Here is a 14,063-nt window from a genome sequence, read left to right on the forward strand (position 1 = left end):
AGCACACGCAGCTGACGGGCACGCAGCTCACAGTCCCAGGAGGCAGTTAGCTCGGAGAGGTTGGTGAGGAGCAGAGAGGCTCCTTGAACAGACAGACATCTGCTTCCAGCTGCAGCCGGTGTTAGTTTGCAATGGCTGTGGTTTGTTTGTTTGTTTGTTGTTTCCCTTCTTGGCCTTATTACGGTTTGATATGCAAATAAAAGTTGTGTATATTTAAGTGTATGGCATGATGTTTTCATACCCACACACACTCTGACATGATTGTCACAGCCGACCTGACTAAAATCCTACCCACAAACAGTCCCCTTTGTGTGGTGAGAACACCGCGATTTGCTCTTAGCAGATTGCAAGTGTGCAGAACATCCTTTGGAACTGAAGATGGCCACCCTTAGGTCTCCGCACCGGTCTAATCTTATCAGTCAGAGTTTGTGCCTTTTGATCAGTACCCGTGTCCCCTCCCCCATCTGGTAAGCGCCGCTCACCCTAGTACTCTCTGAGTTTGGCTTTTTTTCTTTTTATCTCCACATACACATGAGATCGTGCAATACTGTCTTTTGTGTCTGTCCCAGCCCAGTGTCCTACGGGTCCATGCACGTTTTCACAGATGGAGGGATTTTCTCCTTTTTATGGGCGAGTAATACTGCTTTGTCTGTACGTGCACGCGCATATACACAGCATTCTCTTTTGTCTATTCGTCTTTCAACAGACACTGGTAGCTTCTGTCTCCTGGTTGTCAGAAGCAATGCTGACTGTGGGCGTGCAGAGATCTCTTCACGGGACTGGTTCCATTCCCCTTGGGTATAAACCCAGAAACGGGGATGCTGGATCAGACAGCGGTTCTGTTTCTGATGTTTTTGGAACCTCAATTCTGATTTTCACGAGTATAAACCTGTACCAGTTTATTATTCACTTTGTTTTATTGGAAAATATGAACAAACAGTAGAGAGAACAGTATAATGAACTCCGAGTACCCATCACCCTTCTCCCGCCTCTCGTAATTACATCTTCATGGCCAACAGCATTCTAACACATATGCCCACCTATGTTATTTGAGAAAATGTATGTTTTATGTGAAGCTATTTTAGTACACACTTGGAAATACAGATTATTTTGTGAAACATAACTACAATACCATTATTATAATGAACATACTAACAGTAATTTTTAATATCATCAAGTATGTGTGTTCAGTTGCTCAGTCATGTCCAACTCTGTGTGACCCCATGGACTGTAGCCCACCAGGCTCCTCTGTCCATGGCATTTTCCAGGCAAGAATACTGCAATGGGTTATCATTTCTTTCTGTATCAAATATTCAGTGTTTAAATTTTCAGATTATCTCACTAATAAATTTTCTTAATTTTGTATGTGTGACTTAGGATTCAAATAAAGTTTTAGATGATGTCTCTTACCTGTGGGTTAGCCCGTATCTTCCCCCGCACGCTCTTGTTTTTCCTTGTCATTTGCTGAAGAAGTAAGTTCGTATGTCTTGAGTTTTGCTGGTTGCCTCTTTATTTTGTCATTTATCATATATAAAAGTTGATAGTTGGATCTTAACCAGCCGGATACTTACACTTGGCTAGATGCTAGACTCACCTGGGAAATTTAAAAGAAACTCTGGCATGTGCAGAGATAGTCGGGCAGTTTTTAGGTGAAGTTAGACAAAAAGTCACCTCATCCCCCAGCACTTCCACTCCAGAAGAACTGAAGCAGTTATTTGAACAGAAGCTTGTGCAACAATGTCCATAGCAGCACTGTTCACAACAGCCAGAGGTGCAGACAGCCCAGGTAGCCTTCACCTGAAGCAAAGGGCTGGACACACGAGGACGTGTGCATGCAGCAGAAATCAGCCTTGAGGTCTGCGAGTTCCTGATCACACCAGTAAAAGAAGCCGGCCCAAAGCCACACGCTGTATGGTTCCATCTCTAGGAAATAATTCAAGATAAGGAGACCCGGAGAGACACGAATAAATCCATGGGGGTGGGGCGGGGGCTGACTGTTGGGGGTGCGAGGTTTCCTTTGATGAGGGGGGCAGTGACCAGGCGCCCCGGGCTGGATGGCGCCAGTGCTGGGTATAGCACGTGACTGTCACTGATGCCAGCGGTGGGCTCTCTCCACCTGCCTCAGCTCTGCAGCCTGGCCTGAGGGGCCGAGGGCGCTTCTGTTTGAATAACGTGGGGCTTCTGCTTAAAATACTAATTACAAGGGACAGAAGCACTTTCAGAGGATTTGTGCTGGAGTACAAAGATGATGGAGTTTGGTCTTTCCAGGCCAGGAGCTGGCCATCTCCTCCCTCCATTCCCTGACCCTTGAGAGGCTTACTTAGCTCTGATAAAGTAGCGAGGTGTTGTTATGGATATATATGTATTTGGAAAGGCCATAGGTTTGGAGTCAGAAGACCTGGCTGGGTTGGACTATGTCAGCTCCATAATTCGTGTACCAGTTGTAAAAGTATAGGCAGGTCACTGAATTCTTCTGATTCCCTTTATTCATCCAGAAGATGTATGTATCATGTAGTGATAGCATATTTGTAAAAATTAAGGGAGAAACTAAAATTAAAAGATATTTTTAATGAAATTAAAAAGATGGTTTATCCTTGTAAGGAAAGCTATGAAAACCCTCGACAGCATATTAAAAAGCAGAGACATCACGTTGCCAAAAAGGGTCCATCTAGCCAAAGCTATGGTTCTTCCAGTAGTCATGTATGGATATGAGAGTTGGACCATAAAGAAGGCTGAGCGCTGAAGAATTGATGCTTTTGAACTGATGCTGGAGAAGACTCTTGAGAGTCCCTAGGACTGCAAGGAGATCCAGCCAGTCCATCCTAAAGGAGTTCAGTCCTGAATATTCATTGGAAGGTCTAATGCTGAAGCTGAAGCTCCAATACTTTGGCCACCTGATGCGAAGAGCTGACTCATTGGAAAAGACCCTGATGCTGGGAAAGATTGAAGGCGGGAGGAGAAGGGGACGACAGAGGATGAGATGGTTGGATGGCATCACCAACTGAATGGACATGAGTTTGAACAAACTCCAGGAGATAGTGAAGGACAGGGAGGCCTGGCATGCTGCAATCCACGGGGTCACAAAGAGTCGGACATGACTTAATGACTGAACAATAACAACAAAAGGGAGAAGCTAAGCAGTTAAGCCACTCAGCCTGGTACCTGCCCAGAAAATGTGACTTTCCTCATGATGGATTGCTCAGCAGGTGAAGCGGGGGGCAGGGGTCACAGAGGAGGGTCAGGGTGAGATGCAGAAACGCCCCTGTGCTCACCCTGGGGTTGTCCTGAAAGCCACAGTCATGGAAACCTTGGGGTGAAACCAGGTCAGAATCCCCCACCTGCTGGTCAGTCCTGGCCTGCCCCCTGGGGGCCCAGGACTGTGCAAAGAAGCAGCTCTGAGTTCGGGGCAGAGTTGTGAAGCCAGGATGTGTGATGGTTGCCTCTCAATTATGATTGTATTGTGCTTTTTCTTTTCCACCCAAATTGTATGCTCCAGGTCATTAACTATTCTTCTACAATGTCATTTTTAATGACTGCACATTGAGGATACGCTTTAAGAGAAAGTGAAGGGCAACTCTCTGGCAACTAAATCAAAAGTCTAATCAAGAGTAAATTAACCTGAGAAGTGGAAGACTTTTTACGATTTTCTTTGGCCAAGTCCTTGAATGTCTGGCTCTGTTTTGTTTTGGAGGAGTGATATCAGAATCTCCCACTGTAACCTTGCTTCCATCCAGCTCTCCTTTGGTTTCTGATGGTCTCCGCTTTGTGTGCTCAGCCGTGGTCTCCTCCAGTGCCGCAGGTCTACGCCTGCGACAGCTTTTTCGTAAATGCTGCTCATTATTCAATCTAGTGTTTTAGACTCAACTTTACCTGGTCTAAGGTTAATGTCAACTGGTATTCCCCCGCCCCCTCACCCCGAGTGTGCCTCGTGTATCTTAATTCATCCCTCGATTTTCAGTCTTTATCAGATACTTTCGCTTTTGGAGTCTTGTTATCTGCCCCTGTGGTCCTGTTTCATACAGGGGCTGATATGGCTGACTTTGTTCCTGTCGTCTCATCCTGTTATTTATCACGATTTGTTTTCTCTTCTTCACCTCTCCATCTTTATTGGTCTGGGAACTCTGTTCTGCTCTTCTGTATCTTTGGTGACTGTCTCCTGTAGGCGGATGCGGAAACTTAGATGTGTACGCTTTTCACTGTTATTTGAAAAAGGATGTTTGGTTTTCCATCAAGACACCCCATCTCCCTGTGTGTTCAGTCACTCAGTCATGTCTGATTGGTTGCAATCCCGTGGACTGTAGCCCGCCGGGCTCCTCTGTCCATGGGATTTCCTAGGCAAGAACACTGGAGTGGGTTGCTATTTTCTGCTCCAGGGGATCTTCCCGGCCCACGGAGCGACCCCGTCCCCGCGCATGCGCACATTTCACAAGTACGTTACAGCCGTGTTTCCCCCTGAGTCTAAGCGCTCCGACCACACTGCCTGCCATTGGCCGCTCCCAGCAGCGTTGTTACAGTCAGACGTTCGGGTCAGGTTCCTTCTGTCTGGCTCCTAGGTTCCCTTCAATTCAGTTCATTTCAGACTCTCAGTCGTATCCGACTCTCTGCAACCCCATGGACTGCAGTGCACCAGGCCACCCTGTCCATCACAAACTCCCAGAGTTTACTCAAACTCACATCCGTGGAGTTGGTGATGCCATCCAACCATCTCATCCTCTGTCGTCCCCTTCTCCTTCTGTCTTCAATCTTTCCCAGCATCAGGGTCTTTTCCAGTGAGTCAGTTCTTCACATCAGGTGGCCAAAGTATTGGACTTTAAGCTTCAGCATCAGTCCTTCCAATGAATATTCATGACTGATTTCCTTTAGGATGGACTAGTTGGATTTCCTTGCAGTCCAAGGGACTCTCAAGTCTTCTCCAACACCACAGTTCAAAAGCATAAATTCTTCGGCGCTCAGGTTTGTTTGTAGTCCAACTCTCACATCCATACATGACTACTGGATTGATTCCTTATGTGTATTGTTATTTTGTCTGTCGCCTCTCTGGTGTTCGGGTCTGGTCGTTAGCCTGCCCTGCATGGCTGCAGTTCCGGAGGTGACAGAGGGACAGGGTCCCTCCCCTCAGGGACCCATGCAACAGCAGTGCCAGCAGCTGCCTGTCCTCCGGTGCAGGCTGAGCTGGGCGATCTGGCCCGGGCACCGCGTCTCCCACTGCTGCAGCCGTCCTGCTCTGGGGCAAGTGCAGGCTGGCCCCGGGGAGGAGAGCCCATGTCCCAGCCCTACTCAGCGCCAGCGGGCGTCTGCAGCTTGTGGCCCAGCAGCCTGGTGCTCTCCACAGTGGCGTAGGCACAGGTAGGGCTTCCTGATGCCAGCGCCCCCAAACAGCAGGGTGTTCAGGGAGCAGGTGTGTCACTCACCAGGGCAGCACCCCCATCACAGGGGGTTCAGAGGTCTGTGCCTTCAGTCAGGTGGTCTCTCGGTGTCCACTGCCGTGTTCTTTTCAGCCTGGCTTTGGGGTGGGGAAGAGAGAAGGGAGCCCCGTCACTCAGGTGTGCCAGGGTACATCCACCCCAGGGTTTTTCAGGAGGCTCCCGGCCCTGGGAAGGTGCGGCCATGGCTGACGGCCGGTCCCCACATCCCTGCGTCTCACACAGCAGTGCTGGCAGGGCGGGCGCTGAGGGGCACAGGCCGCTGCTGAAAAGAAGGACAGAGGGATGTGTGTGTCCTGACCCAGGGGTGCTGAGTGTGAGAGGCGGGCTGTAGGGACGTGGGCGTGCTCGTTCTTCCTCCTTCTGTGTCTGCTGTCGCCACCATTTCTCACGTGAAACAAGGTGGGCACCTGCCCCCGGGCATGGCATCCACTCAGGAGCTGCTGGGTGTGGGGGTTGGAGAGACTGTCCCGGGGGGGTTGGGTCACGGGGGCAGTGCCCGGGGCGGGGGGTGGAGAGGGTGGGTGCTCATCCTTTTCTCTGGAGGCACCTGCTCACTCCTGCCTTCTCAGCACCTGGCCGATTACGCCCACACTGGGCCGGCCAGCCAGGAGGTGGGCACCCTCACAGCCCGAGCCTTCCGCCATGCCGGGCGCCTCTGGGTTGCGCTCTGGACACCCGGTGCCGTGACCCCGACTGGACCCGCTGTGTTCGTCGCTCTGGATGTTGTGAGTCTCTTAGTGCGGCCGTCTCAGGTGTCGTCACCCTGCACCCCAAACCCACGGTCAGGGACTCGCAACCAAGCGGAGCAGTGCGTGACCGCGCCCCATGCCGTCCTTGTCCAGTGAGGCGCAGAGCACGGCCTGGCAGCAGGCCTCCAGAAGCCAGCCGTCGCCTACCTCAGTACTTGTCTTTTTATCTGACGTTTTCACGTTTGTCTAAAGCAGCTCTTTAATTTGAATCGGTTCACACTGACCCTGGAAAAAGGGTCCTGTAGGGATGGCAGAGCACAGAGCGGCCTGACTGTCCGAGAACGCGTGTGGACAGCGTTCCCCAGGCTGGGTGTAAAGGTGCAGGCCGGAACCCGCTGGCCCCAGCACCGGCCCTGGGACTTTAGCCGCAGGTCACCTCACCTCGTGGCCGATTCTTGCGCTACCTGGGCCTGGCCTGGCCTGGGGCCCGCGTGCAGGCCCGAGGGGCGGCAGCGTGACCGCGCACGGGCTTCTCTCTGGCGGTTTGCCTGGCTCCTGCAGTCACCACCCTGGGGAGGGGCCAGCTCTCGTGCTGACGTGATTCTGGGTTCTGCCCACTTCCAAGAGAGCTTGGTAAAGCCCCTCCAGCAGCACTTCAGCAGCCGCGGGTGCTGACCTGCCCCCGGGTGGCCTTCGCCTCGCAGAGCTTCCCCACCCACCCCGGGGACTCGGGGCCGCTGGCCAGCAGACGGTCGGCCTCTAGTGTCCCCCCCCCCGGGGCCAGCTCTGCACCTGTCCCTGGGGCCGAAGGACGGGGAGTGCGGTGGGCGCTGGCCAGCAGGTCTCCTGCTTTACCCAAGCAGCGTTCCTCAAGTCTGAACTCGGTGGAGCGCCCCCTGGTTCCTGGCTCTGCCCTCTTCTCTGGAGCCCTTCATGGCGCTGAGCGGGACCAGGTCGCCTCACACGGCTGCATTTCTTGCGACAGCACCTAGCCCCGTAGATGCTGGCTCTGAGAAACAAGAACTGCGTGAACTGTCTGACGGGGCTTCTGTTAGGAGGCCCAGGCTGGGCAAGGGGACCGTGGGCACACACACTGTCCACCGTGGGCCAGCTGGAAAGACGCGTTAGTTCTGCCAAACCGTCAGACCGTCCAGAGGGTCAGTTGTCAAGCAAATGCTCACTTTTAGAAAGTAGTTTTGCAAGATCCATGAAGAGCCATAAAAATATTCATACCTATTTACCCAATAATCCCATTTTTAGAAACCTTTTATAAGCAAAATCAGAGATACTATAAAAGGTTTATACATGAGAATGGTAACCCCAAGACTGAGCAAAAATTCCACAAATACTCATCATATGAGAATGATTAAATAAATTATGCCTCTTCACAATGCGGCTTTGTCCATTATTAAAAATATCCTTTCAAAGACTATTTCATGACATAAGGATATAAAGTTAAGTTTTAAAAAGTTATGATTCTAAATTTAAATATTCTTCTTCAATATATGTGCATACATTTTAAATGTATAAGTGAATAAAAAGACTAGACCAAAAAATGCTAAAATACTAATAGCCACATACTCTAAAACAGGTATTGCGGGACAAAAGGAGATCTGTCTAAGTCTCCGTGTGGCTTTGTTCAAACTTCAGAAACTTTCAGACTGTCCGTTAATGGCACTTCCCCAGGTGATAGTAACATTGCTTCCACTTATCCTGGGCGCACCTTCTTCTTTGCAGTGACCTTTTTTATCAGTCATCATATAGTCTACAATTAAAATTCACAGTATGCATTCATATCAGTTAGGATTTGGTTTACTTGTGTATAACAAAAAACCCAAATAACACATTTAAAAATATAGAGATTTATTTTTCTCTCACATAAAAGTTGGCAATAAGCTAGTTAAGGTGGCTGGTGGCTCCACAGTCATCAAAACCTCAGGCTTCTGCTTCCTGCCTCTCATCTTCAGTGTGATGAGGCAAACTTACCTCCTAGTGCTAGAATGGCTGCAGATGCTCCAGCCATCAGGTTACAGTTACCTCCCTCCTTGTCTGTCTCCCCTCCCAGACTCTGAGCTTCCTGAGGGCAGGATCAGTCTCAGTCTCCCCTGAGCACAGTCCTGGTACAGGAGGTGCCCGCCACTCATCTGTGTCTTGGCTGGGAATGGGCTGCCCTTCACACCTCCTCCAGGGCTCCTGGGGGCTTTCCCTCAACAAATGCCCCTAAATCATCTCTGCGGCTAAGCCCTCTGATCTCTGCTTACTTCTCTTGTCCTCTCGTCAGTGGTCGTAGGATTGGGGGCCCCAGGGCCATGGCATGCCTGGGTCACCTGCCCTGCCTTTGAGGGGCTCCCCGGGAGACCTGGATGGACACATGCCCTCGAAGGTGGCCCAGGTGGGCTGCCAGGTGGGGGCAGCAGGCTTCCCAGCATCCCTCTGTTTGCTGCCGGCTGGGGGAACATTAGGAGGTGGAGCCGGCCCCTCGGGAGGTGGCAGGAAGCCCGTTACCTGCCCGCACTGCAGCACACGTGTGACTGTCCTGGGGCGCTCACACCCTATAGGCACCAACCGTGCTGTGGGTCCAAAGCAGAGGACTGTGAAGATCTGCTGGGAGCCTCCAGGGCTCTCTTACAGACGAGGATGCTGAGACCAGAGGACAGGTGGACAGTGAGACAGGTGCGTGAAGAGCCAGGCTCTGCCCGGTGTGGACAAGGCTCACTCACGCTTTACGGTAAAACTCCATCCTGACGGAAGAACCGGTCCTAAGGGCCGGAAATCCTGTGGGTGCGGAGTCACTGTGCATGAGGCAGCCTGGGTCTCACCATCTCAGGATAGCCTGCCTCTGGGGCTGTTCCAGGGGCGAGAAGGCGTGAATGGGAACTTTGCACTGTCCCCAAGGCGGGGGAACTGGTTGGGGGCGGTGGGTACGGTGCCAGGACGCAGCCAAAGCAAAGCCGCGACTGCACTCTGCCCACAGCACAGTCTCCAGAATGACGCACGTCTGTGGAGACGCTCTTTCTGAGTTTTCACAGCTAACGGAGCCCGAGTTCCTGATCTTTGTGTTCTCTTTGCCTCCAGGTCCACATTGGCCAAATGTATTCAACCGACAAGCTTGTCATTGAGAATCAAGAGAAGCCCCGGGCCTAGGAGCCGGGACCAGCCTCCAGCAGCAGCAGGACCACCGGCAGCACCGTCCCGCTTGCCGTGGGGCCCCCAGCAGGCCTCGGGGGGCCTCTGCACCAGCTTTAAATAGCCTCACTCTGCCTGCCCTCCAGGGACTGATGAACTGAGCGACGTGTCCCCTCTTCTGCAGCCTTGGTGACAGAGGTCGGCTGGCGCCGGCTGTCCTCTGTTCAAGCGTCAGGATGAAGAGCTGGAGTGCCTCGAGGGAAGGCCGTGTACAGTGGAGTCTCGTCCACCCCACCCTACCCTGTGGCTCCGCAGCACCTGTATAGAGCATTTCCAGACGTGTTTCTCGGTCCTTGACAATAAATGGAAGCATCTCCCTGGCCTTCTCTGCCAGACACACGTGTCTTCATGACTAATGCGCTTTTGGGTCCTGCTGGTGCTGGGCCTGCAGAGGGCGGTGGGGAGCCCAGCAGGGAGGGTCCAGCCCTGAGCCGAGTGTCCCCTTTGCAAAGACAAGTCCACACACTGGAAGAGATCCAGGGACGGAGGGGAGCAGGGTGAATTCTACCGCTGAGACCCAGGCCCAGCGTGACCACAGAGGTTCCCTGTGTGTGGCTGCTCACCTGGGGACGGTCCTACAACCCGATGCCCAGGGTGGTCTCAGGATGACTGACATCAGCCCCACCCCAACCTGTTTTGAATCAGAATCTTCAGTCTGACACACCCCAGGGGACTCCAGTGTATGCTGAAACGTGCGTCCCAAAGCTCACTCACTGAGACACAGTCACCTGGAGAGATTGGAGTTTTTAAAAAGAAATTTCTCAGCACTTCATATTTTGACTTGATAAGTGACAGATGAGGCATAGTTATTTATTTGTTGTGTTGTTCAGTCGCTAAGTCGTGTCCAATTCTTTGCGACCCCATGGACTGCAGCATGCCAGGCTCCCTGTCCATTTCCAACTCCTGTAGTTTACCCAAACTCATGTCCATTGAGTCGGTGATGCCATCCAACCATCTCATCCTCTGTCATCCCCTTCTCCTCCTGCCTTCAGTCTTTCCAGCATCAGGGTCTTTTCCAGTGAGTCAGTTCTTCACATCAGGTGGCCAAAGTATTGGAGTTTCAGCTTCAGCATCAGTTCTTCCAGTGAATATTCAGGGTTGATTTCGTTTAGGACTGACTGGTTTGATCTCCCTGCTGTTCAAAGAATTCTCAAGAGTCTTCTCCAACACCACAGTTCAAAAGCATCAATTCTTTGGCACTCAGCCTTCTATATTGTCCAGCTCTCATATCCATACATGATTACTGGAAAAACCATAGCTTTGACTGAACTGACCTTTGTCAGCAAAGTAATGTCTCTGTGTTTTAATGTGCTGTCTAGGTTGGTCATAGCTTGTTTTCCAAGGAGCAAGAGTCTTTTATTTCATGGCGGCAGTCACCATCTGCAGTCATTTTGGAGCCCGAGAAAATAATCTGTCACTGTTTCCCCATCTATTAGCCATGAAGTGATGGAACCTGATGCCATGATCTTAGTTTTTTGGATGTTGAGTTTTAAGCCAGCTTTTTCACTCTCCTCTCTCACTTTCATCAAGAGGCTCTTTAGTTCCTCTTCACTTTCTGCCATAAGGGTGGTGTCATCTGCATATCTGAGGTTATTGATATTTCTCCCGGCAATCTTGATTCCAGCTTGTGCTTCATCCAGCCTGGCATTTCTCATGATTGACTCTGCATAGAAGTTAAATAAGCAGGGTGACAGTATACAGCCTTGACGTACTCCTTCCTGATTTGGAACCAGTCTGTTGTTCCATGTCCAGTTTTAATTGTTGCTTCTTGACCTGCATATATTCTTCTCAGGAGACAGGTGAGGTGGTCTGGTATTCCCATCTCTGTAAGAATTTTCCAGTTTGTTGTGATCCTCACAGTCAAAGGCTTTAGTGTAGTCAGTGAAGCAGAAGTAGATGGCTTTTTGGAATTCCCTTGCATTTTCTATAATCCAGCAGATGTTGGCAATTTGATCTCTGGTTCCTCTGCCTTTTCTAAGTCAGAGGAACCATAGTTCAAATCACCAACAATAATTTATAATTTTTAAATTTCTCCTGGTCTTTTTAATGTTTAGCCAGTTCAGGAAACTCTGCTCTTTGAGTATGTTACAGGTAGAAACAATATTCGTGTGAATTTATCCTTGAAAACACATCAGTTCAAAACAGGAAAAGAAGGAATTACTAACCTACTTCTGGGGGAGTTTATTTGGACACCAGTTTTTTGTTGCTTACCGCCTCCCTCCATCTGCAGTACTAAGTGATTTTATGACTCGTGTGTTTGGGTTTATACCAGGCTCGTGTAAACAGCCACAGGTCCCAACGTGGGGACTGTCGCCGACGAGCCGCTGCAGCACTCCCCACGTCACTGTAATTCTCACAGTCACGGGCGTCCTCCCGCCCGGGTGAAGACCGTGTCTGCCCGCCTCGTCTGTGGATGGTAGATGGTGTTGGGACACTGCATTCAAATGGTCCCAACATGCGTTCGTGACGTCTGGCCCTAACCGACTGCTCCAGGACGCTCTGGCCCACGTGTGCCCGTGAGACCCATCCCTGCTCAGTCCCAAGCCTGTTCCCCCTGTAAACCCAGATCTTTGCATGTCTTAGGGCCACGGTGTGAGAGCACCACTCAGCAGATGGTGACGTGGTGGGAGGCAAACCTCCCCACCGCCCCAGCTGGCTGTCCGGGGGCAGTGTCTCAGCCTGGGTGTGTGGCTCCGGGGCCCATTCTCCTCTGCCCAGGCAGGGGTGTGGTCGCTCAGAAACAACTGCGTGGGACCAGGGTGCCGCCAACAGATGTCAGCTCTGATGTCACTCCATGAAGGAAGCCTCCAGAGCCTCGCACCGCCCTTCCCCTCCCACTGAATTCACTTAGCAACTGAAACGAGAAGATCCTATTTGTTCTCAGAGGTGAGGTGAGCCCTATCCACAGAGACTCTGCCACCAAGCGAGTCCCCTCCATTTCCCTCCACCTGCGGCCTCACCCGAGTGAACCACCGTGCCCCCCGCCCTCGGAGGGGACGACAAGCGTGCAATCCCCACACCAGGGGGCAGGTTCCCTGGGCTGCACTGGGAGGGCGTCTCCTGGACTCCCCAGCCATGGACACAACGCACCTTGATGGACACGGCAGAACCCAGATGATCCAGACTCGACTGAAGACAACCATAGGGACCACGTTTTAACCGTTCCGCCTGTTAAACTGCAGTAGTCCCGCAACAGTGGCCCCGGTGAGACGGTGAAGCCACGAGAAGCAGCACATGGGTCGTGGGCAGGGACACAGCCAGGGAGGTCAGCAGATGAAGGCGGGCCCCTCGCTGGTGCTCCGTCCTAGGAACCAAGGGAGCAGCCCACGAGGACGTGCGCTCTGCAGATCCCAGGGGTGCATCTCTTTGTTACAGAGGATCTGGAGCAAACTCATCCTTGGTAAAGAAAGCAGGCTTTTTCTCTGACCGTTTGCCCTGAGTCTGTGGGCAGGGCTCACCTCACCCCTGAGAACAGAGGATCTTCCCTTCTCAGTCTGTCTGCAGCCCTTGGTCCTGCAGGGAAACTTTCATGAAAATGGCTTCTCCTGTCGAGATCCACATGGGGCGTAAGACAGATACTTTTGCTCAGGAGATGCTCAAAGGCAAAGCTTTAAGTCCAAAGACCCTCAGAGCAGAGCCCTCCGAGATGAATCTGGGAGACCGCTGCCACTAACACCTACAGCAGACAAAGCTGGTGTCTTGTTGTCTTGAAGTTAGACACCACCTTTGGAGCGGGAACTGCACTGCTCTCTGACCCAGCGTCCCTGCGCCCCCCCCGGAGGGCCGTTGTCAGGCATCGACGTGCGGGCGGCCCCTCCCCGAGGAGCTGGACTTGCAGGGGTCATGGCTCAGCAGGAAAACGGCTTCCTACAAACGACCCGCATCCTTTTCCTTCTAAAGTGATGAGCTTTCCTAGGAAGTTAGAAACCTTTTCCTCTCATCAGCCAGAAAGTTACAGGGAGCCCCTCATAAATGTCAAGTTAAACATTGTGAAAATATTTCCGTAGAACTTCCCTTCAGTTACTGAGTGAATTCAGGTGACTACGTCTGTCTTGAACACAGAGACAGTTTAATAACAACATAACTGGTTCTAAGTTTTTAAAGGAGTAATTTTTTTTTGCCTTTAAAAAATGTATTTATTGAAGTAACGTGGACTTAAAACGTGTTAGTTTCAAGTGTACACCATAGTGACTCTTTTTTTTTTTAGATTTGTACAGGGTCTTAGAAAAATGAATTTGTTATTCCATGGAAGGAGTACTTTCCATTTAGGTGCACCTCTTGCCTGGAAAGTCCCATGGACGGGGGAGCCTGGTGGGCTGCAGTCCATGGGGTCAAGAAGAGTCGGACACAACCGAGCAACTTCACTTTCAATTTTCACTTTCATGCATTGGAGAAGGAAATGGCAACCCACTCCAGTGTTCCTGCCTGGAGAATCCCAGGGACGGGGGAGCCTGGTGGGCTGCCGTCTATGGGGTCGCACAGAGTCGGACACGACTGACGTGACTTAGCAGCATGTGATTATGAAGCACATGTAGGATACACGATCGAGGACTCCAATATTAATGCTCAGAGTCTCGTCTTCCACTCACACTTCAACCATGGAGCATATTTAGGATTATTAACTTGCCAGATTTTAGCATGTATTTTTATTTCTAAAAACACAGCCTTTCACTTCCTCATGGGACTCTACAAACAGAAACTTGTTCAGAGAGGAAAAACGATGTATCAATAACCCAGACTGCAAAAATAAATAAAACATTTA

The 14,063-nt window shown here is 51.2% G+C and overlaps 1 protein-coding gene across 1 annotated transcript in view; it reads left to right on the plus strand.

Annotated features, from left to right (window-relative positions):
• The window catches only part of LYRM4 (LYR motif containing 4), a 91,818-nt gene extending 82,180 nt beyond the window's left edge, over window positions 1-9,638 (plus strand). The window contains exon 3 of the mRNA XM_027525049.1: window positions 9,191-9,638. Coding sequence (XP_027380850.1) covers window positions 9,191-9,259 — 69 coding nt within the window. The 3' untranslated portion in view covers window positions 9,260-9,638. The remainder of the gene's footprint in view (window positions 1-9,190) is intronic.
• The last annotated feature ends 4,425 nt before the right edge of the window (window positions 9,639-14,063 follow it).

Source organism: Bos indicus x Bos taurus, chromosome 23, assembly GCF_003369695.1.
Source record: "Bos indicus x Bos taurus breed Angus x Brahman F1 hybrid chromosome 23, Bos_hybrid_MaternalHap_v2.0, whole genome shotgun sequence".
In the NCBI taxonomy this organism is placed as follows: domain Eukaryota; kingdom Metazoa; phylum Chordata; class Mammalia; order Artiodactyla; family Bovidae; genus Bos; species Bos indicus x Bos taurus.